The sequence below is a fragment of the Thamnophis elegans genome, chromosome 4 (genome assembly GCF_009769535.1).
Source record: "Thamnophis elegans isolate rThaEle1 chromosome 4, rThaEle1.pri, whole genome shotgun sequence".
Classification (NCBI taxonomy): Eukaryota; Metazoa; Chordata; class Lepidosauria; order Squamata; family Colubridae; genus Thamnophis; species Thamnophis elegans.
The window spans coordinates 54,445,100-54,469,719 of record NC_045544.1 but is presented as its reverse complement, the minus strand read 5'-3'; the positions used below and the strand labels follow the sequence as shown (position 1 = coordinate 54,469,719).

General features: G+C 40.4%; 1 protein-coding gene across 8 annotated transcripts in view; it reads right to left on the bottom strand.

Moving 5' to 3' along the window:
• Positions 1–24,620, bottom strand: part of ESR1 (estrogen receptor 1) — a 254,600-nt gene that overhangs the window by 60,203 nt on the left and 169,777 nt on the right. For all 8 annotated transcript variants that reach the window (XM_032216929.1, XM_032216930.1, XM_032216932.1 and 5 more), the window contains one exon: positions 19,278–19,394. In XM_032216929.1, coding sequence (XP_032072820.1) covers positions 19,278–19,394 — 117 coding nt within the window. The remainder of the gene's footprint in view (positions 1–19,277; positions 19,395–24,620) is intronic.

Below are 24,620 nucleotides of genomic sequence, written 5' to 3'. Positions count from 1 at the left end.
GCATATCATTAGAAAGGAAATACCTAAAGTTTACATATGAATACAGTAAAATGTGCCAATGTGCTGGAAGTTACAATAGATACATCTCTTTAAAAAAGCAACAACCTAGCAAACAAATAAAAAGTTGCATAGAAACTTTAACAGTTAAGCAAAGTTGCATAGAATTTTCCTAACAACCTTTTATATTGTAATTGTGGGCATGATTTATGTATTCTGTTCCACTTACATTAGCAGTGGAAATGTACTGCCTTATAGAAATTTATATGCATCATTTGCTCATAAGAGATTTATATGATTTATTTCTAACTCGTTCTCCATTTATCCCATAGAAGGATAGGAAAAAAGGAGAGAGCATTATTAATTCTCTGGTACTGAAAAGGGAGTGTGAATGCTATTTCTCTTGAAGGACAAAAAATAGCAAAAAAAAGTTCCTATTTTTTTTTTGTTCATCAAATTTTGTCATGAATTCCTAATATAATAAAAAGAGAGAAAACCTCAGCAGCAGACAAGAACAGATTTCTAAAGCTTCAAGGAATGCTATGCTAACATCTGAATGAGTCACTTCTAGTCCATTCTTTTTAAAGCTTTCAAACTACATTATTTTAAAAGGGAAGGTGGACATTTAAAGTTACAAACTTAGCTGAGATGGCTAAAATATCAGCATATCTTAAAGATCACTCAAATGAGGAGATATAAACGAGACTGGAAAAAATGGATTGACTATATACAAAATAAATACGGGACCAAGAAATTCCAGTTAGCCTATGCTTAAGACCAGAATGATTTAAATTGTTTAAAGCTAGCTCAGCAAGAAGAAGCTAGATCAATGTAGAGATGTCATTAATTTCTTTATTTCTTTTTTCTCAATAGATTTTAGACTGTGTTTGTTAAAAATCCATATCGTGTACGGGTTCTGGGAAGTCGGGGGGGTAGGAGGAGGGGGGGCTCGGGGGAGGGGGGAGGGGTATACATTAGGCTAGACAAGAATTTGGTGGTAAACTAGAACTATTTTGACACACAAAAAATTGTACTCCGATGTCTTACTGATTGAGGAATGATGAAATGTGTGTTTTAAAAGAAATAAAACTTTTGAACCTCAAAAAAAGGGAAGGGAAGGAAGGAAGGAAGGAAGATAGAAAGATAGATTTCAATTTTATTTTTAAAAATTGTAATTACCACATGTTTTACACTAATTTTGCTACTTAAAAGAAAAACTATGCAAAATTGTTGACTTTCTTTAGTTAATTTTTTGCTAAAGGTAAAAGTTTCCCTCGCATATACTGTATGTGTAGTCATTTCCGAATCTAGGGGGCAGTGCTCATATCTGTTTCAAAGCTGAAAAGCCAGCGCTGTCCGAAGATGTCTCCATGGTCATGTGGCCAGCATGACTAAATTGCCGAAGCGGACAGAATGCCGTTATCTTCCCACCAACAGTGATTCCTATTTTTTCTACTTTCATTTTTACATGCTTTCAAACTGCTAGATTGGCAGAAGCTGGGACAAGTAAGATTACGTAGTGCTAGGGATTCAAACCACCAACCTGCCGACCTTTTGGATCGACAAGCTCAGCGTCATAGCCACTGAGCCACCATGTCACTCATTTTTGCTACTTATAGGTAATGTCAGCTCCGGCTGCCATTCAGCGGAGGGGAGGGAGGGGGGAGAGACAACTGGGCCAGCTGCCAAGACTCGTGCCTACCAGATGGAGATTTCCCTCCTCCACAAGCAGTCCAGCTGAGAACATCAGAGTAGATAAAACTATGTATTTCTAACCCTTAACTACATACATTGTGATAATCCCCTAGACCAGTGATGGCTGACCTTTTTGTTGTTGGGTACCAAAAATATGGTGTGTGCATGATAGCACGTACATGCGCCAGCACCCATAATGCAAAACATGCCCTCACATATGCATGCACGCACAACCCTTCCCACGCTCCCCCCCCACGTGCGCTACACTATTCGACTCCAAGCTGAGCTTGGTATTTCCTCCGGGGGGGCTGGGGGAGGTCCTTTTCGTCCTCTCCAAGCTCCAGAAAAGCCTCCAGAGCAGTGGTTCTCACCTGTGGGTTGCGACCCCTTTTGGGGGTTTCACAGGGGTCACCTAAGACCATTGGAAAACACATATTTTTGAAAAAAATGTGGAAAACATAAAATAATTTTATGGTGGGGGTCACCACAACATGAGGAACTGTATTAAAGGGTCATGGCATTAGGAAGGTTGAGACCCACTGCTCCAGAACTTGGGGAGGGGTGAAAAACAGGCCCAATGGCCTAACAGAAGTTTGGTCCATTGATCCCATTTTTCACCCTCCCCAGGCTCCAGAGGCCTTTCCTAAGCCTGGGGAGGGCAAAACTGGCCTTCCCTGGCCCTCCAGAAGGCCAAAAATCAGCTGGCCAGTGCAGACATGCCTTAGGTTCTCCATCATGGCCCTAGACTGATCCATGCAATAGTTGTTCACAACTATCTCTGAAGAAGGAGCAAAAATTTTTAAAGATGTTTTAAAACACATCAAGTAGGCAGCAAATGTAAGCTGTCACCTATATATCATATTTTTCAGCGTATAAGATGCTCCGGAGTATAAAACGCATCTTAGTTTTGGGGAATAGAATAATAATAAGAAAAATTCTGCCTCTGCCTACCAGCATCCATAGTATTCAGCTGATATATGGTAACAGGTCAGCCAATGAATAGGCATAGCACCAAGTCAGCCAATGAGGGCTATTTGGACTCTGAAATTTGCTGTGTGAACAACAAGGAGACAGGAAGGAGCCTGGCTTAGCTGAGAATTGAAAGTGAAACTGCTGTGTTTTGCCTGTATTTGCTGCTACATTGGAAAACCTGCTTTGGTAAAGTATTGTATACTATTATTATTTTGAAATCCTGCTGAATCAGTTACTGTGCTTTCTGAATGTGATTGCTGCTGCAAACTCTGACCAGCCAATCAGCTTCAGCACTTATTGCAGCCTGATTCAGCACAGCTGATTGGTGGGTGGATCGGATTGCAGGAATAACCCCAACCAGCTGTTCCAGGTTGCAGGAATTGCCAGAGACAATCGCTGCCGCCATGCCTCACATTTTTGTCCTCTGGTGAGGGTGGGGGTGGGTACATTCAGTGTATAAGACTCACCCAAATTTAACCCTCTTTTCTGGGGGGAAAAAGGTGCATCTTATACTCCAGAAAATTATGGTACTTCTTATAAGAATCAAAAGTTAATTTCACAATGTGTGTACAATGTAAATGGTAGCAACTTCAAACTGCACATTATTCTTAATGTATGGTGAGTAATTACAGATTAGCTTTGCAGACACTTGTCTAAGTTGAAAATGGACATTTAGGAGGTGTGGGAATCTTTCAGAACATAAATACTCAGGATCAAAAGACGCAAACTTTTTCCTTGGTTACATCAGTATACACCATATAAATGAGACAACATACGTCTGAAAAAAACTTATTATCAAATGCAAATCTCATTTTAAAAAAAGAATTAACTATTGATTAGATCTACAACTAGCATCACCGGTCAACATTTTAGACAACATTTTAAAGTTTACAAATCATTTCCCCTATTTCAAGCATCCAGGAGATTTTTCATGCTAGTTGCTTTTGTATTGACCCAAATTTTTGCAGCTTTCTGCTCTGAGAGTATTGTGTTCTAAACAGTATGTTTTTATGAAATGTTTTTTTTTCAGAAAAGTATTTCCTTAAGCTACTATTCTTGTTAAAATGTCACTTAACAAAGCATCTATTTATTCTATTTCATAAAATATCAAAACAACTTTTGTTATTGAAGAGAAGTTTATATAGATAGTATATTGTGATATAGTACTTTCTTTTTGTAACTCAGTGCTTCTAAGATTATCTGCACTCTCTGATTTCTTCCATTTACTTTGCACCTTAAATAAGTTCTCTGCTCTTGAATCATGTTATGTAAATTTAAAAAATATTTCACCTATTATAAATATATGAAATCTGATTGGTCTACTGTGTTCCTTCTTCACATGTCTCTATATAAATTTGCTATATAGAGTCAACAATCTTAATTCACTGTCTTCCATAAATGCCACTTGGACATAGATAGTCCTGGATTATGCCTACTTGTTCAGCAACAGTTCAAAGTTCCAACGACACTGAACAGAAAGGCTTACAGCCAAGTTCCAGCATTGAACAATCCCTGTGTCCATGTGATTGAAATCCAGGCATTCAGTACTTGGTTCCACAATTACAATGTCATAGTGAGCTGAGATCACATGATCGCTATTTCCAGTGTTTCCTGCCAGATTCCCACAAGCAAAATCAAAGGGGAAGCCAGTAGGAGGTTGAAAGTCACTCCCACTTGCTTTTTCATATGCCCATGCGCTCCATAAAACCTTCCTGCAACACCAGAGTGGGTTGCCTCCTGGTTTGGCCCAGATCGGATGAACTGGTAGTAGCGGTGGTGGAGGCTCTGCTCACCTGCCCGGATGCTTCTGCACATGCACAGAAGCGTTGTGTGTGAGTGCGCATGTGAGCGTGCTGAACCGGTAGTAAAAAAATTGGCAACCCAGCACTGTGCAACACCCTCTATCCCTCACAAACCCCCGTGCACCTACTTGTGCTCTGGAGTACCTGCCCATTCTGCCTGTAGCTCTCACTCTGCTTGAATGGGGCTCCCGCCTCTTCACACTTAATAATCCACATAGTCCTGGGGTTATTAAGCAACTACAACAGTGGTGGGTTGCAGGTGGTACGCCGCTGCCCGGAGCATGGGATACCGTTCTGGTATGGTGCTCCGGAGGGCCCACCTGCTCGCTTAAGCTCCTTACCGGTCTTTTAAGTCTTTGGCGCTTCCACGTACATGCATGGCGTGTACAGCACCTACACGATGCTCCACTGAGCAGCTGGAGCATAGCAGAGGCTCATGGAGCGCTAAAATGCATGCATGAGCTGCGCACGTCCATGTGGACGCCACCAGCCCATTCTAACCATACTGGTTGGAATGGGATCCGGAACCCAACACTGAACTAGAACTGCTAGGATTGCCATCTCTAGAAGATATAGTCACTTGACGTTGTGCTTTATGACTTCTTTGTTTAGAACTGAAATTCCAGCACAATTGCTATTGCAACCCAGGACAATCTGTAGCCAGTGCTATCCAGTCTAGGTTGTAGAATGTTGCAGAGGAACAGAAGGATGGTGTCCTATTAAGTGTAATCTACTATCTATCTTCTATTATTGTATCTACTAATATACTATTATTCCATAGTAGATAAGTCTATCTACTCTTCTTATTTTGGGGAATAATGAGATGAAAGAGTTTCTCACAAACAAGCATTATTTCGATCTCATGGATCTCATTTACAACTAATAGGTAATTATACAGCAAGTCCTCCAAATAAGAATTGCAGATGATATTAGAATGGAACAGGGACGTGCAGTCAGGGGAGGCAGGGGAGGCGGAGCCTCACCAGTCTCATGAGGAAAAGAAAAGAATTTTTAAAATAATTAAAAAAGGCCAAGGTAGTTGCTGCCAGACTTCAAGTCACAGTGACTCTGAGTCTGCTTAGTGCTAACTGTAGGGGGAGGCGAGAGAACTATGGGCCTCCTTGCATAAGGAATTTTCACCTTTTAACCGTTGCTCAGAGTTAACCAAGGGTTAAAAGGCGAAAAATTCATTATGCAAAGGAGGCACATGATTCTCTCGTTTCCTCCTGAAGAGGGCACTTTGTTTAGAGGCTTTTTATAAACAGTTAAGCAGAGTCATTCACGTGGTGACTCTAGCAGCAACTATCCTAGCCTGCCTGGCCCTGACCAAATCTTGCATTTTTTTTATGCAGCTGGAAGGTATGTGGGTCAGAGGGAGGGGGCCGGGGGGAGGAATTCAAAATTATTTGTAATATAAATAATTGTAATTTGTTTTATTGTGTTGTGTGTGTGTGTATGTATGTGTGTTTTACCCACCTCTGATGGCGCACGGCTGGCACATTTATTTTTATTTTTTAAAGACATGCCGCCTCGGCCCGCCATAGAATGAAACATGTCCTGGTTTGTGGCCGGGAGGCACGCTGGCACTTTAAAGTGGATGCCGCCGCCCCACTGTATGGCCGGGGCGGCGGCATGTACTTTAAAGTGCCAGCTTGCCTCCCGGCCACAAACCAGGACATGTTTCATTCTATGGCGGGCGAAGGCGGCATGCACTTTAAAGTGCCGGCTGCCTTCTGGGCCGGCCATTCAGTGGGACATGCTTGATATGCTCCCATCCCGGCGGCGGAGAGGGCGAGGGAGGACTGTAGGCAACGGGCGGGCGGGTGGGCGGCGAAGTGAGGCTGCTCGGGCAGCTGAGGCTCGGCCGTCCCTCAGAATGGCTCTGCCATGCAGCGGTGCTGCTGAGCCCGCCCAACCGCCTGTCACCTCCAGTCCCTCTCTCGCCCTCTCCGCCTGCCAGGATGGAGCTGGAAGTCTCGTTGGAGCAGTCAGTGCCTGGGGGCATGGCTTTAAAGTGGTGGCAGGGTGATAACTTTATATCCGGGGGGAGGAGCCTGTCCGCCGAGGAGGGCTCAACCGAGCTCCTCTCAGAGATCTGGTCTGTATATCTAAATAAGATCATAGATATCACCCCTTTTTGGCTATAAAGGGGCAGGGAGTAGCTCTGTGTGCTAGGGTCTATTCGTAATTCACAGCCTTTCTCTTTTTTTTGGCTGTGGACAGAGATTAGATCCAGCGTGAGCGGAGCTTTTATCTCCAGCCAGCTCTTCTCAGCTGCCTTTTTTTGCAGCCCTAGAACAGGCGACCCCCCCCCCCAGGACAAAGCAAAGTTGTTTGAAGCTAAGATTAATACGGGCGGGTCCCACCCCTGTGAGATTTATGCTTTTATTACTATCGTAAATACCAGCACCATTTGTCTTAGAGGCTTCTTTGTTTAAACGGACTTCAAAATGGCGATTTCCTCTCCGTTGGTGACTGATAGGGGATGTACGTAGCCGGTTTTACCTTCCTGCAGACCGCTCCTTAACAAAATAATTTTGTTTTTGTTTTTTTGGAAACAGAGGGGAGCGAAAGCGCTGTTTATTTGTTTATTTATAATGGCAACCCAGGTCAAATCGAAGCGTCTCTCTACAAATGTGCCTAAAGAATCTGTGAATGAACTTAAAGAATTTACACTGGCATCGCAGCCCTTGTCTCCTACGCCCTCTACTGGAGAATTCTTAACACAGGAATTTTTTTTCAAATGTTTAATGGATTTTAAACAAGAAATTAAGGAATTTGTATTGGAGCTATATGGTGATTTAAAGTCTAAAATTGACCAAATGAAGGCGAATACGTTTGCAGCCGTGTCTGCCCTGTCAGATTATACCGCTGAAATAGAGAATAAATTAGAAAGTTTGGAAGAGGCTAATTCTAATTTGACTACTAATATTCAAATATTACAACAAAAAATTAGAGACACTCAAGAACAGCTCGTTATGATAACTTTAATAAGAAGGCATTCGCAATAAGAGTCAGAGGATTCCGCGAAAAGGAGCGAGAGAAATCTGAAACAGACCTTTGTTGAAGCCCTCAGCCATGCGGTGGGAAGCCCGGACTTAACTTTGATTGGCAGATTCGGAAAATTATCGCCAGAATTCGTTGGTAGCGGAACAGCGACAGCTCCCGAGGGACATAATTAGATATTTTCTCCACAAAAGAATCCAGAACGCGATCATGCAAATATTTTACCAATAATAGTTTGAGAGTTGAGGCCAGAACTTGATTGTCTTCAAAGAAAATACCTTTCCAGATGTTAAAGGCCAAAGGGACTATACCTTTTTAACTAAAGAGCTTAGAAATCATCAGATTCAATATAATGGGAGGGCCCCCAGCCGGCATTACGGTCACATTTGAGAATCAAAGACTTCGTCTCAATTCTGTTCGGAGGCTCGGATTTCTATTACAAGACTTTGAAGGCGGGACTTCCTGATTCACTTGGAAAAGAGGAGAGACAAGCCGAAGGAGAAGGCAAGCACAGACCACATGGCTGCAAGATGAGGGGGTAGCTCCCCCTCCCTCGGAGAAGCAGAAAAGCGGAGTTTGAGGATTTAGACATTCTAAAATATTCACTAAAGTTGTGATTGAATGGGGGTTTGCGACCTCTCTCCGCAGAAAAAGCGGAATTTATTGTGGGGTGATATTGAATGTATATATGTAAAATGCATGCAGAATGATTTACCGCTGTTTAAATCTTGTTAGAAGGGAAAGTTTGAAGAGATTATTTTAAAATAGAAAGGTAAACTGATTCTTGCTGAAACTATTATTTGAATAGTGGAATGATCTATGCTATTAATTTTATTAGAAGGGAAAGCTTGGTGAAATTAGTTTGAGCTAGATTTTAGCATAGCAATAGCAATAGCAGTAGACTTATATACCGCTTCATAGGCCTTTCAGGCCTCTCTAAGCGGTTTACAGAGAGTCAGCATATTGCCCCCCAACAATCTGGGTCCTCATTTTACCCACCTCGGAAGGATGGAAGGCTGAGTCAACCCTGAGCCCGGTGAGATTTGAACCGCTGACCTGCTGATCTAGCAGTAGCCTGCAGTGCTGCATTTAAACCACTGCGCCACCTTGGCTTTTAAAACTAATGTTTGCATAAATTTGATAGTGGCAAATATTTGAGAAGCAAGGGATGAGGGTAAAATGCAATGCGGAATGATTTACGATATTGGTGGGGTGATACTGAATGTATATACTGAATGATTTACGTTGTATAAATCCTATTAGAAGGGTAAGCTGGTCGGGATCATTTCAAGATAATGCAAACTGATTTGTGTAAAGTAATACTTGATCCACGCTGCTTAAATTTTACTAAGAAGGGAAAGTTTGGTCAGATTATTTTGAATTATTGTTTGAAATTAAGGTTAAGAAAGGGGAAAGTTTGATTATTCTTCTGTAAAGTAATATTTGAATATGTGGAATGATCCACGCTGCTTAAATTTTACTAGAAAGGGATTATGTTTGAGTTAGATTGTATATTGATGTCTATACAAATTTGGATAAATGTTTATCTGAATACAAGGTTAAGGAAGAGGAATGGGGGAGTCTACAGGAGGTTGGGGTAAATACAAAGAAGCAGAGACGAGAATAAATATAGATAGAATGACTTATACTATTTAAGCATAGATAAAGATGGGGGGCTGAGCTTAACACAAAGAGTTTCTTTTTTTTTCTTTTCTTTTTTCTTTGTTCTTTTCTTTTTTTTTTTTCTTTTTCTTTTTTTTGTTTTGTTTTTTTTTCCTTTAATATATTACTTTTATTTTTAAATCCATACAACATAAGATACTTTAGATAGAAGGATTGCCAGGTGTGGGCCCTGGGAAGTCGGGAGGAGTAGGGATGGGGATTTATGGGGGTGGGTGGTGGGTGTTAACATAGTCGCAATAAGAACAAGAATGCACTTATATACGTTGTTCTTTTTTTTTTCCTTTTTTCTCTTTTCTTTCTTTATATTTTTTTTTCCCTTGGTTTATTTTACTTTTTATCATTATAATAAACAACACATTGAATAAAGGAATACACCAAGGAGGGAGGTAGAGGGAAAGAGGAGGGAGGAGTAAGGAAGGAGTAAGGGGAATGCAAGGAGGGCGTGTTGGGAGTAAGGGGAGAAGGAAGGTTTGAGGGGAAAGGGAAGTAGGAGGGGAGCGTTAGAGGGAGGAAAGGAAAGTTGGAGGGGGTAGATGGGGTGTATGGAGGATGGAAGTGTCAGGTGGGGTTGTGAATGATGATTGTGTTTTCTTTTTTATTTTTTTTTATTTTTTTTATATTTTTTTTTTCTTTTATAGCAAATACCCTGTATATAAGTGATTGTAAAATGGAATGTGAAAATGAATAAAATAGATTTAAAAAAAAAAAAAAGTGGTGGCAGGGTGGGCACCAACTGCTCCAACGAGGCTTCCAGCTCCATCCCGGCGGGCGGACAGGGCGAGGGAGGACTGGAGGAGACTGGCTGGCGGGTGGGCGGGCTCAGCAGCGCCAACGCACCAGCAGAGCCAGCCTGAGGGACGGCTGAGCCTCAGTCGCCCGAGCAGCCTTGCTTTGTCGCCCACCCGCCCACTGCCTCCAGTCCTCCCTCGCCCTCTCTGCCCGCCAGGATGGAGCTGGAAGCCTTGCTGGAGCAGTCAGTGCCCAGGGGCATGGCTTTAAAGTGGCGGCAGGGCCCCAGCGGCAGGACTTTAAAGTCCTGGTGCCATCTGCCATAGAGCGGTCCCGCTCTATGGCAGAGGCGGTGCCGGGGCTTCAGCGGGGCTTTCGCGCTTGCCTCACCGGCCATGAAGCTCACCGCACGTCACTGGAATGGAATGATCTTTAGAGTTTTCTAATCAAAGATTTGCAACTTACAGGTCATGGACTGTATGTGGGCTCCAGAGTCTTCCAAAATTGGCATGACAAAGTTTTAGGAATGTGATTTTCTTTGTCTTATTTTAATATTTACGTTGTAGAATAGATATATTTATACCAGATTTTCTTGCAAAAATACAAGAAAGACTTGAAAATTAAGTCTCTTCTAATCTTATATCAGCTGTCACACCTCCAGCAGTCCTTGAAAGTTCTGCATGTTTGTGGGTATGTGTCAATATACAAAAGTGAAGCTGTGGAGAAAAGTTGTTCACCTCATACAAGCCATCTAACTTTACTTAAAATGGCAAGAATACATGAATGAAACAATTTTAGAGACTCAACTAAAATGTAGCAACATTTCCTATCCTAAATACGGAAGTAATTTATTATAAACCTGCATGTAGTTAACAGATTAAGAGGGTTTTTTTCTTGACCATGTTATAGTGATGTTCATCCATGCTTGAGTTGACAGAGAACTATATTGGCATGAAAATGTTAGGATAAATGTTAAATCACAGTTGCATTCAAAATGAAGAGGGATGCTACATACGTCTAATACCAACAGGACATAAGAGTTCAGGCCATTCCACAGAATAATTTAAAAACAATTCTAATTGTTTGATATTATGACATGCATCTATCAAAGGAGCATTAAATGCATTCAGGGGCATTTACAATCAGCTGTTATTTATTTGCAATAGCATTTTTGTTGTAACCCAGTACAAGCGAGCATCTGTTATTGTACCTACTTGCAGAACAGTGTGGAAATAGCCTGGAGACTGGCATTTCACACTTCCATTCAATGTTCTGTAGCAGTGCTTAGAAGATTTTCTGAGAAAATTTTGAAAAGATGGTTGCATAGTTGACTGCAGAGAATAATACCCAAATCCTATCCAAAACAACCAATGGATAGGTAGACCATTTGATTTTGTTTTGCACATAGACAAAACAACCCCCTTCAAAATGTTTCATTGGAATTTTTCATTTTGAGTATTTTGCTCAAACAGTTGTGGCTCGCCAGCAGCCAGGAGAGCTGGCAGCAGAGTTATACAATGAGGAGGTTGGGGAGGCGGGGGGGGGGGACATGGGCCAGTGCTGGGAGTAAAGGAAAATTCAGTGGAGGGTTCTGCGTTGGATGCAGAGAGGGAGTTAGACAGTAGCGAGGGGGAAGAACAGCTGGAGCCTGTTCCCAGTGTGTGCATGCACAGAGCTGCCAGAAGACAAGAACAATTAAGAAAGTAGGGTTGACTCAAGAGTAAAGTCACACCTTGGAGGTGATTGGCCCCTCCATAGGAAACAAAAGAGGAGTGAATGGGGAGGGGGCTTTTGCAGGAAACAATAAGTTCATTCGGTCGTGTCAAGAGAGAAAAGTTCTGTTTGTAACTATAGAGACTCTTTTGCCTTGCCCTGCATTTGGAACTAGTTATTTGGCAGCTTGCCAAACGAGATAAGGTTTGTATTTGATAAACAACCCTCTAAAAGATTGTTTGCTAAGCCTTGTGGATTGTGAATGAAAGGAATCATAGTCGTGTAAATAAAAGGGGGGGTTGCCAGGACCAAGACTCCGCTTCTTGCTTGTTAAGGATGCCTGTATCAGAACAGGGACCAAATTTGGCATTCACCTGAGTTCTATGGTCCATGCAGAACAAAAGCAGGGAGTTTTCAAATGTTCTAGCTACTGGAAACACTGGGAACTCAGAAGAACCCCGTTGATTATTTGTGTTTATTTGGCAGCTACAAAAGAAGCTGCATTATACTCCCTGTTGACCCTTCCTTTACCACACAACCTATCAACCACAGCATAGAAGGTTAGGGTTAGGCAAAAGAGTTCTTCCACAAACAACATTAACATTGTACTGGTAATAGCAACATCACTTGTCAGCTCAGTAAACCAACAGAATAAACCTTCCTTTGGAAATGCAATATCAACAAGACATAATAGTATGCTGGTTTCCCACTGCATATACACTAAAACTCAACAAACCAACCACACCCATATTGTATTCATTGCATTTATAACTTGAAATCTGAAAAGCATAATGATGTAACAACATCATGGCGCAGTGGTTAAATGCAGCACTGCAGGCTACTGCTAGATCAGCAGGTCAGCGGTTCAAATCTCACCGGCTCAGGGTTGACTCAGCCTTCCATCCTTCCGAGGTGGGTAAAATGAGGACCCAGATTGTTGGGGGCAATATGCTGACTCTCTGTAAACCGCTTAGAGAGGCCTGAAGGCCTATGAAGCGGTATATAAGTCTACTGCTATTGCTATTGCTATTTGTTTAATCCACATACTGCAAACAGCCATATATCATTGCTTTACAACCGCCTGATTCTCCTCTGAAAGATCTCAGTTCAGGTCAGAACACTGCACACCACATGCACAATAACCCATGAACTCTAAATTCCATTTTGCAAGGATTTAAAGTAAAACTAATGGGCATTACAGCTATTTACTGGGGAGGCAGGAACTAGGTGATCTTCAGCAGTGCTAATGTTTTGGATTAGCCACCCAGGGCAAACTCTGATTGCAAATGTAACACCCTGTCTGGCCCAGGAAGATCAATAGTTGGGATCAGAGAACGACAACTTCTGTCTCTCGCCATTTATTTATTTATCCTGCAGGTTCTGTATCATTTGGCTTGATTAATACAAAAAATAGACTAAGGAATTATAAAAGAAAATAGTAACCAAACTCAGAGATAATACATTTGCTAATCATTAGCATACTGAGGAAAAAGTCATAACAGCAATGGCACCTGCCTGTGCTTCATTATTTTCCTCTTATCCCCTATTCCCTGATCACTTCGTCCAGTCTCAGCCAATAGTTGTAGGAAGGCAACTGGTCAGAAGTGGGTTCCTACCGATTCAGCCCGGTTTGGCTGAACAAGTAGTGGCATGCCAGCCTGGGCAGTGACCCAGGATGGCCACGCCCCACCACCAGTTCCCTAGTTGCCACCGTCACTGCCGGCATCTTTTTTTTTAGTTCTGTGCATACTCAGAACAATTTCAATTGAACTGCACATGTACAAGCGAACCAGCAGTAACACCGGCTGAAACCCACCTCTAAAACTGGTTCCTTTTGGCTATTCCTAGATATTGTTTTTTGGGGAGGGGAGCAGCCAGTCACAGCACATGGAACAGAATTAGCTCTTTGGAGTAGACCAGATCAGGAAACCAGCTCCACAGAAAACTGGAACTACACTATATTGGCATAGGCTTTGGAAAGCCTATGTTCCCTCCCTAGAAGTCTATGGAGATTCTCAATCAGCCAGCTCATGGTTATCTCAAAGATGCTTTTTCAGGAGGCAACTGGATTTTCTATTTTTTTTTTCTTTGAAGACGTTTCGCTTCTCATCTTTTTTTCAAAGAAAAAAGAAAGAAAAAGAGGAAAGTCCAGTTGCCTCCTGAAAAAGCACCTGTGGGTCTTCCCTCCCTAACCAGGGAGTCAAGGAAAAATCATTGTCTCTTCTTAATGCTTTTTCTATTTCCTAGGCATCATGCATGTTTTTGCACAGGTTGTGACTGTCCCTGAATAATTTCTCCAAGGTCATCTCCTGGATCCCTATAAACACCCAGAACATTAAAAACAGCTGATTTGTTTCAAGGACAGAACAATGCCTTATGTTCAGAACAAAACCTAGGAACACAATGTTTTATCATGATCTCAAAAGATGATCAAGTTGTCATTTTGTACCCCCTTTATTCAACATCTGTGGGAGACGTTTGCTAGACCATGTATGTGAAGAACGGCCAAACCTTGTCTTCACCAAGATGAAAAAATTGTAACTCGCTCAATAAATACTTGTTTGAAAGCCAGTCTTTGGTTAAAAATTAAGAAAAGCAGTTCTATTTCTGAAAAATATCATGGTATAATGTGATCTGATCCAGGCAAGGTAAATGATAGAAAGCCTCTTCCTGTATGATCCCACCTGTGCAGCAAATAACAATCAAGAAGGGGGCCTTGTTAGGGATAGGCCACTGTCTTAGGAAAGGCATCCCAGCTGAGGTATTCTTGGGACTATCTTGATTGTCTCTTTTGTGCCAAGTAAAAATATGCTTATTCCTCCATGAGTTTTTAATAATTTGGTAACACTGTGGGTTTTGTTTTTATTTGTACTGCTTTTTTTTCTTTTATTATTGTTGTACTGTATATTTTGTTGTTTATTTTATTCTGGACATTATACACAATATCCTCTAATCAACAGTTTTACTTTCCATTTGAACTATTTGGATTGCAAATCTGTCCCAAAGTTTTCTAAAGGAAGTGGTATACAAATATTCAGAATGAATGAAGTTCCGGTTAGTAGTCTTCTTCAGATTCATTGGTGCCCACCACAATTCTGACTTCCAAACCAGTGATCTCTCCTATCAAGCACAACTCTGTAATTTATGATTTCGAGGTGGCGCAGTGGTTAGGGGTGCAGTAATGCAGGCCACTTCAGCTGACTGTTATCTGCAGTTCAGCAGTTCTAATTTCACCGGCTCAAGGTTGACTTAGCCTTTCATCCTTCTGAGGTGGGGGAAATGAGGATCCAGACTGTGGGGGCGATATGCTGACTCTGTAAACTGCTTAGAGAGGGCTGAAAGCCCTATGAAGCGGTATATAAGTCTAACTGCTATTGCTATTGCTAACTGCTATTTCTCTGCCATTCAGCTCTCTGTTCCTCCACTTGGAAGTGATAGATCTTAGAGATCGAGATAAGAAATTAAAGATATAGATTCATGTGATGATGTGGAGACTGGATCCGATATACCTCTGAACCTCTGATCAAGACAGCATCTCAAATTCATATTTTTATCCTCTGATATCTCCTTATATCAAGAGGATGATGAAACCCAGGGCACGCATGAAGCCAGGAAACTTTCTTACATGGGTCCAAAGATTTAGAGATAGGCAGCATTTTCTCTCCTTGAGAGAAGATTCCTTTACTTCAGAAGAAACTAAGATACCTTCAGAGGTATCTGTTTCAATTTTATACTTGGTCTTTATTTAAGAGAGGCAAAGTCCTCTACTCTAGACTTTACCTCCCTATTACATTTAATCTCCTCGCCCAATTATAGCTAACCTTTTTCTAAAAGTGTGCCAAAACTATGTGCGCGCACACTATCATACCTATGCACATGCCCACCCCTGCGCATACGCGAGTGACCCACCCATCTGCACATGCACAAGCAACCCCCATGCATGCAGGGGGGGATTTTCACCCCTCCCCAACAGCCCAACTAGAAGTTTGGGAACAAACTTCCGGTTTGCCTGTTGGACAGTTTTTCACCGTCCCCCAGGCTTCAGGAAAGCCTCCAGAGCTTGAGGAGGGTGAAAAACACACCCAACGGGCAAACTGAAAGGCCGAAAATAAGCTAGTGTGCGCATGCGCGCCGGAGCTGAGGGGTGCCAAGGGCTGCCGTGCCGTCAAATATGGTTCTGTGTGGTCCTAGCAAAATTACATTCACAGGAACCTTGGTCAGAGAAAAGTGAGAAAAGCGAGTTTATAAACACAGAAGCAAAAATTGCAAATGTGCTTGATCAGCCAGTAGCCTATTAAAGTAAACAGCTCCTGCAAAAATCACTTCTGCTTTTAGTATATCCTTTATAGAAAAGTGAAGAGCTGACATAATCATAGATTTTTCACTGTGAAGAACATTTAAATAACAAGCACACTATTTATGCAGAATATGAACCGCCCTTTGAAAAAAAATTATTTTGACAATGATGTTTCAACTAACTGGTTCTGCGAATACACAAGTACTGATAAGTGTAATGATGTCCTTCACATGTACCACTTTGCATTTGAACAGATTTATTTCATGGATATAATAGAGCGTCAGTTCAGAGCAATACAAATAGTCTTCTGCACTTTCCCCTTTTACTAGTTTAAGTATACTGTAACACCGCAGCATCAAATAATTGAATGGCAAATTAGAATTCTTGGAATCAGTTCAGAGGATGCATTAAAATAAATGCATCTGTGTTTCTGGGGAAAAATAAAACATCTGTTTCCTCTGTTTTATTCGTCATTCAAATTACAGCAATCTCATCATACAATGACAGAAAACAGGGAAAGGGATAGATATAAACTTTTGAAGAACTGTTTTCCACAGGGAATAAATGTCCATCTTTAAAGACAATCATTGTGAATTAGTAGCTAATGGTTTTAATTTAAAACATTTTCACAGGGTTAAATGTGAATCTAGACATTTCTCTAAAATACAGGAATTAATCTCTGCAAGCTTCTTCAGTATGGACTAATAGTAATATATAATATTATATAGATAGATAGATAGATAGATAGATAGATAGATAGATAGATAGATAGATAGATAGATAGATATAGATATAGATATATGTAAATTTATTTATTTATCAGCACAAACACAACACAAATGTAACAAAAGCAACAGTAAAAATAATGGCTTTCTGTCTGGATGGTCTCTTGGGATGAGCCAATAGACAGAGAAAGGAAGCAGTATGCTTCCTCCCATATTCAGGCATACCAGGTGTTGTGACACAAAATACATACATATACATATACATATACATATACATATACATATACATACACACACACACACACACACATATATATATAATTTATAAATGAAAAGGCCTTCGAAAAAGCTGTTTTTAGTAACAATGCTTACATTTAGTTCTGCTTAGGTAAGATTAAGATTATGATCTTCAGTAATAAAATGCAAACAAATTATGAGTTTACTACTCTGATAGGCTGACATGCAAGGGTTGGATTCTACCAGTTTGGAACCAGTTTGGGCGAATTTATAGCTCCGAAGATCAGCTGGGAGTGAACCAGTTTGTTCCCACGAGCAGGTGGGCCCGCCAGCTCACCCCTGCTCTTTACCTACCTTTATTTTCTCTGCTGAGACGGATTGCTGCACCTCAGCTGTTTTCCTTCCCAAGTAGCAATATGAAAGGTAAGGATACTCTAAACGCGCACAAAGCGCATGCTCAGCAAACCTGTTATTAAACCGGTAGGATTCCAACCCTGATGACATGTGACACAGCCTTTTTAAATGAATACTGGAAAAAGGACTAGAAAAGATAATGAGATCTAAGGAATGTTTTCCTCTTTCTAACCAAAGTTTATAAGAAGCACCAGTTAAATGATTATTTGTAAACACCAACTTATGAGTTAATAATAGCCATTTACACCTCGGCAATAGTCAGTCATGTTATTTTTCCATTACAGAAATTGGATTTCCAGTTAGGGGAAATCACTAATTACCATGTGCGCAACGTTTCATCATCAAAACCTAAAAGGACTGTGAATTAGTCTTAAGTCACATTCATTTTCACAGCATTTATTGCAAAAGCATTTAATCAAAAGCACTTGTCCATAATCATCAGTCCCATTCCCAATTTATATTTAGGTGTTACAGAATAGCAGAAATCCTAACATAAACTAGGTCAGATCCAGAATTGATTTTCAGGGGGGAAAAGGAGGGAAGCTTTACCATATATAAAGGTAAAGGTTTCTCTTACACATATGTGCTAGTCATTCCTGACTCTAGGGGGGCAGTGCTCATCTCCATAGCCGAAGAGCCAATGCTGTCCAAAGACATCTCCATGGTCATGACTAAACACCAAAGGTGCACAGAACGCTGTTACCTTCCCACCAAAGGTGGTCCCTATTTTTCTACTTTCATTTTTACATGCTTTCAAACTGCTTGGAAGCCGGGACAAGTAATGGGAGCAAACTCTGCTACATGGCTCTAGGGATTCAAACCGCTGAACTGCTGACCTTTCTGATCGACAAGCTCAGCGTCTTAGCCACTGAGCCACTGCTTGTACATGAAGATGCATTGTTACTTTTAAAGGATCACCATATATGCTCACAGTTATAGGCAGTCCTCAACTTACAACCACAATGGAGGCCAAATTTTCTGCTGCTAAGCGAGACATTTGTTGAGTGAGGTTTACGTCTTCTTGTCAGAGTTGTTAAACGAATCAATGCAGTTGTGAAGTTAGTACCATGGTCGCTAAGTGAATCTGGCTTCCTCCATTGACTTTGCTTGACAGAAGGTCACAAAAGGGAATCACGTGATCCTGGGTCACTGCAATTGTCATAAATATGAGACAGTTGCCCAACATCTGAATTTTGATTACTTGACTATGGGGATGCTGCAATGGTCGTAAGTGTGAAAAACGATCATAAGTCATTTTTTTCAGTGCCATTCTAACTTCAAACAGTCACTAAATGAACTGTTGTAAGTCGAGGAGTACCTGTATGTTGAAACTCCATTTGGGGGGAAGTATTTTGGCATCTAAAATTCTTATCCACAACTATACAGATAGTCCTCGACTTAGAACAGTTCACTTAGTGACCGTTCAAAGTTACAATGGCACTGAAGAAAGTGACTTATGACCATTTTCACACTTACGACTGTCACAGCATCCCCATGGTCATGTGATTTACTTTCAGATGCTTTACAACTGACTCACATTTATGACCGTTGCTGTGTCCCAAGATCATATGATCCCCTTTTGTGACCTACTGCCAAGCAAAGTCAATGGGGAATCCAGATTCACTTGACAACCGTGTTACTAATTTAACAACTGCAGTGATTCACTTAACAATGTGGCAAGAAAGGTCGTAAATGGGGCAAAACTCTCACTCAAACAAATTTCTCACTCAACGACGTAAATTTTGGGCTCAATTTTGATCGTAAATGGAGGACTACCTGTATGGAGTTTTCTTTCTTTCTCACTTTAAAAGTGAGATTATGTAATAACTTCAAAAATAGGAATTATGCATTGAAGAAAAAGTTAATTGAGCTATAACCGTATTCCAATTTACCCGAAGGTAAATATTACAAGATGCAATGGGATTACTGAAAAGTTAGCCACATATGGGATTACAGGGAATGGAAAATATGTGTAATAGAGATTAAGATTAATAGTGTCATACATACCACCTTTCATCATTCCAACTTCATAGCATTTTCGGAGCCTGCAAGCCTGGCAGCTTTTCCTTCTGTTCTTGTCAATGGTACACTGGTTGGTAGCAGGGCACATGTAGTCATTATGACCTATAAAATAAGTAGTGGGAAAAAGCTATCATTCTTGAACCTACCGTACCTTCTGTTTTAGAATTTGCTCAGGGGTGGGTTCCTGCCAGTTCTAAACTCTTCTATAGAAGAGGTTCCACAAATCTACCGTGCCGTTTAGAACCGGTTCCAGCTCCCTCCCCCCCACCCATCCGCACCAAGCTTGCCCCGCCCACCTCTCACTGATTGGCTGACTCACCAATCGTCCCGGCTGCTCTAAGACACCTATCTAAACCTTAAAGTCTTAAAGCTGTCAAGTTTGAACATCCCTGGTTTTTTTTTTCCTAAAGGGTTAAGGGTGCAAGGGTCTTGTAACTTGACAACTTTAAGACTTGCACACTTCAATGCCAGAGTTCCTGAGCCATCATGACTGGAGGAGGAATTCTGGGAGTTGAAGTCCACAAGTCTTAAAGCTGTCAGGTTTGAAGACTCCTGGGGTTTTTTTCCTAAAGAGTTAGGGGTGCAAGGATCTTGTAACTTGATAGCTTTAAGACTTGCGTGCTTCAAATGCAAGAGTTTCTGAGCCAACATTTTTGTTGCTAAGCAAGAGCGTTGTTAAGTTTCACCACATTTTACAAGTTGGCCACGCCCACCCAGTCACATGACTGCCAAGCCACTACCACTCAGTCACATGGCTGGCAAGCCACTCCCACAAAGCAGGCGACACCTACAGAAGAGGTTCTAAAAAAATTTGAAATCCACCACTGAATTTGCTGAATAGTTTTTCCTGAAATTCACTACTAACTTTGTAATATGTTGATTCAGTACCGAATAAACCTTGAATGTGCAATTTTTAAATACCGACAATGTAAACTGGTACAAGTATGATTGCAGTAGCTGGTTTTCAGTGTTATAAATGATTACCACATTGTTACCCTTTGGAAGAGCCTATTATACTTATTTTTTCTGATTATAAGACCATAGTTTATCCAGGTCTACTTATCCTTACTGCCATTCTTGTGACAATGAATGGTGGGATCCCCAAAACATGTACTAAAATTCACCTGAACATTTTATAATGGGACAAATTTGATTCAAACAAAAAACAGCAAACCAATTCTAGTCATAATACCTTCTTCAACTGTCTACGTAGATTAAAATGCATCACAAAACATTTTACTTGTAACAGTAATTTTTTAAAACTCAGCTGAGCTGTTAAATATGGCTGGAATTTAACAGAGCCCGGGTCTCTCTCTTTTTTCTTTAAAATGTTCTTTTTAAAAAAAGGAAGTCACATTGATGAGTGTTCAAATAATGCAGCAGAAAGAGACAAGGGTATCCAAAAGAGAATGTTCCACAGGCACAAAAATATCAAAAAGAGCTCTATAAGAGAGATATAAAAAGGCTAGCTAAAACGTCAATAAATGATGGATTTAAAAGGTTAAGAGATTATGGATAATGAGAAAATATATTAAGAAAATGGGAAAATACTAATAGGGAAAATAGAGGTTTGTGTGTGTGTGTATACACTTATATATTAAGACTAACAGACGGAAAATTAGGATTAGGAAATTACTGTATATTAACACAGTGTGTTAAAGTATATTGTGAATTTAAAATATTAATGATTGGAAATTGTGGGGATCTTGAGATATCAAGATCCCCACAATTTCTGGGATTGATTAAATATTGTTAATATTTGGCGTTATTAGTAATCCTATACATTTGGAATATTGAAGTTATGGTGGAAAAATTAGTAATTCTTAAAATATTAAACAATAGTATTTAGTAGTGGAAAACAAATATATGTCGCAAACAATGTTATTTATGTTTAATGAATTAATGGGACAATGATAAAAGATTATGGAAAGAGAATAGTATTGCTGAAATTGGAAGATTAGGACTATGCATACTGATTTGTATTGTTATTGTTATTGTTAGAATTGTTTAAAAATGACTTGACCCAGCCAATGCACTGGCCACAAAATATGTATGTATATATCGGGGGGGGGGGGGGGGTGAAAAAAAAAAACCATAGCGTGAGCCTCATCAGATCAGAGATGGTTGCTGCTGGTTTGACCCAGTTCGGTTGAACCGATAGTGGAAATCAGGGACAGTTCGCAGAACTAGCACCGACGCAGGCCTACCATGCCCCCGAACAGTACCCTCACCACCACTGGGCTGCCGCCATTTTGGATTTCAGTGACTGTGTGTGCACAATTCACTGTAAATTGTTCTGCACATGCACGCAGAATAATTTACATTGAATAGCGCATGCAGCACATGCAAGACGTGCGGGGGTTGCAACCAGTAATAAAACCAGCAGCAACCCACCCCTGCAGCAGATCAAGCACTGAAGCTTTTCTTACATATTAAGAAATGGAAATTAAAAAATACAGCTATCAGATTAGACCAGGAACATCTGCTGACGTGTATCAAACTTGTGAACGTTCCTAGAAAGCTCCATATAAATTTACTCATGTGTGCCACTACCTACTATGCCTGAAAGAGAAACATTCATGGATAGCATTTATAAAACAGCAACAAAATCTCAGAAATTAACATTTCATTAATATTTCATTCATGATTTTGATCTATAGTTGGTCCTATACAACAACACATATTTCCCACTTTCAGAGGCACTTCTGGGAACGTGTATGGGAGAAAAAATCATATGATGGTTGAGACCATAAACTGAAGTTATACACACATTTGTGTAAAAAAAGGGGTGCAGCTTTAATCATATAGTCATAACAGCCTTATTGACTTTCTCTTGAATGACCCTGTCCACAGTGAAAAATCCTTAGAAAAGAGTACTAATACATCAGAGGTGGTACTCAGCAGGTTCTGACCAGTTCTGGAGAACCGGTAGTGGAAATTTTGAGTAGCTCGTAGAACCAGTAAATACCACCTCTGAGTGGCCCTGCCCTCATCTATTCTCTGCCTCTTGAGTCCCAGTTGATCGGGAGGGAATGGGGATTTGCAGTGACCTTCCCCTGGAGTTGGATGGGAATGGAGATTTTACAGTATCCTTCCCCTGCCACACCCACTAAGGCATGCCCACTAAGCCACGCCACACCCACCAAGCCACGCCCACAGAACCGGTAGTAAAAAATTGAATTATGTATTACCACTATAATACATAATCATTTTTTTAAAAAAAATCACTGCACACAGTGGTTGGTGGTATTCTCTTATAAATAAAAAAACATGTGAAATTACCAATACAAATTCAAAACAAAAATTATATTCCAGATCTTTTTCATAGGTACTGTGTTCTCCACCAGAAGTAACAAAGAGAGATCATACCAGTATTGTAAATAAATTTTCATATCATATTCCCGGAAAGGTTTTTACCCAATACTTGCCTTTCATTAATTACTGGAGGTACCTCTCTGAGCCTTTCCAAAATTTGGCCCCAGATTGTAATCCCTAATTATCGAATGAATGCAAAACAGGCACATTTATGTCTTAATCTGCTATTTCATCAGTGAAGACAATGAAACAACAAAGACAGTTGACGTTATACTGCATTATTCAATCCAAAATCAGGGAAGGAAGGCCTACCTAGGCCTCCAAAGCTGCTGAGGGAAAAAATAGCTTATGAATCTAATGCTTTGATAATTAAGCATGATTGAACATTTCAATAGAATCATATGGAAATAAAATGCAGAAGCCCACCTAATTAATATGCAAATCTACAAGAACAGTTTTTTTATGCAAGGGAAACAAAGACTCCTCTTGATATTCTCAGAGAAATACAGTCCACTGTAAATTCTTCCTTTTATAAATATGGTCCATTTTCTCCTAACAGGACATTTGCTAGTAAAAAATAATAGTCTTATAAACTGCCATCAGTTTCACTTCACAAATCTTCCAAAACAGTATAAAAGAGATGTGTAATCCTTTTCAGCCCTGCTGACCTAAAAATCTGGGAAGAGGCAATGAACACCATCAGCCAAACAACCATTGTTCCATTTCCCCATGGGACCATAAAAGAATGCAGAGCAAACGTTATTTAATCAATGTGCTGGTCCCTCACCTCTAAAAGTAAGAAAAATGTCCTAATCCTTTCTACATATTTTAAAAAGCAAATAAATTATTAGTGCTTCCCATCCATTTTAAGTATGTTTTGCATCCAACCAATTATCTGGTTATTTATAAATTAAATTTAAGACCTATCCAACCACACAGCTGTCATTATTTTATTTATTTTTTATTTAAAAGCAACTGGGGCTTTGAAAGTAAATGGATAACTTTTTTGGCATTTCCCAAAATGTTTTTTACACTGTTTTAAATATTTGCTTATTACAGCTGCATTTAATTTCAAACTGTTTGCAGAAACTTGCAATTCTGTGAAGGTGCACAATTGTCTATGCTAAGCAAGAGAGTATGAAATCAGTAAGAATTCTACCTGTTTCCTCCGGCTATATCCCAGAGGAGAAAAGCAAACAGCAAAATGCAGGCTACTGGTTTAACACCTTGAAAAGATGCATTTTGAAGCTGAGGCAGAGGAAGAGAAAGTAATGGTTGCTCTCTCTTCTGGAGGCAGGACAAGGCAAGAGTTCATATATTTATTTACTGCTGTATTGTTACACCACCATACTCTCCAATTGCAGCACAGTATTAAAGAAGAGTTCCTATTGATTGGGAAATCAGACTATTCACAAACCAGCATTTCAAATGTTGCAGAAGAAAGCCCAAAGTTTTACTGTGAATGTCTAATATGATGAACATTACCACTGTGCTGTGAAGAAGTCTAGAGCTGTTTTCGAACTGGTGTAAAAATGTGCACCTACTTTCAGTAAGATCAGAGGTGGTATTCAGCAAGTTCTGACCAGTTCTGGAGAACAGGAAGCGGAAATTTTGAGTAGTTTGGAGAACAGTAAATACCACCTCTGACCGGCCCCGCCCCCATCTATTCTCTGCCTCCTGAATCCCAGCTGATCAGGAGGGAATGGGGATTTTGCAGTATCCTTCCCCTGCCAAGCCCATCAAGTCAGGCCCACCAAGCCACACCCGCACAACCAGTAGTAAAAAAAATTTTGAATCCCACTGAGTAAGATGTCCATTACTGTAGAAATGTTCCCAAATGTGTGAAGTTTATTTTTTATTAATATTGATTATTATTCACCATCTTGTCTGTTCGACATTTGAAATTTTTCGCCAAGCCTCCATTACTACTGTTGCCCTATCAGTACTGATTTGATTTGGATCCATTAAGATTTTATAGCATCTATCTTTTCCCCCATTTCATACAGTTAATAA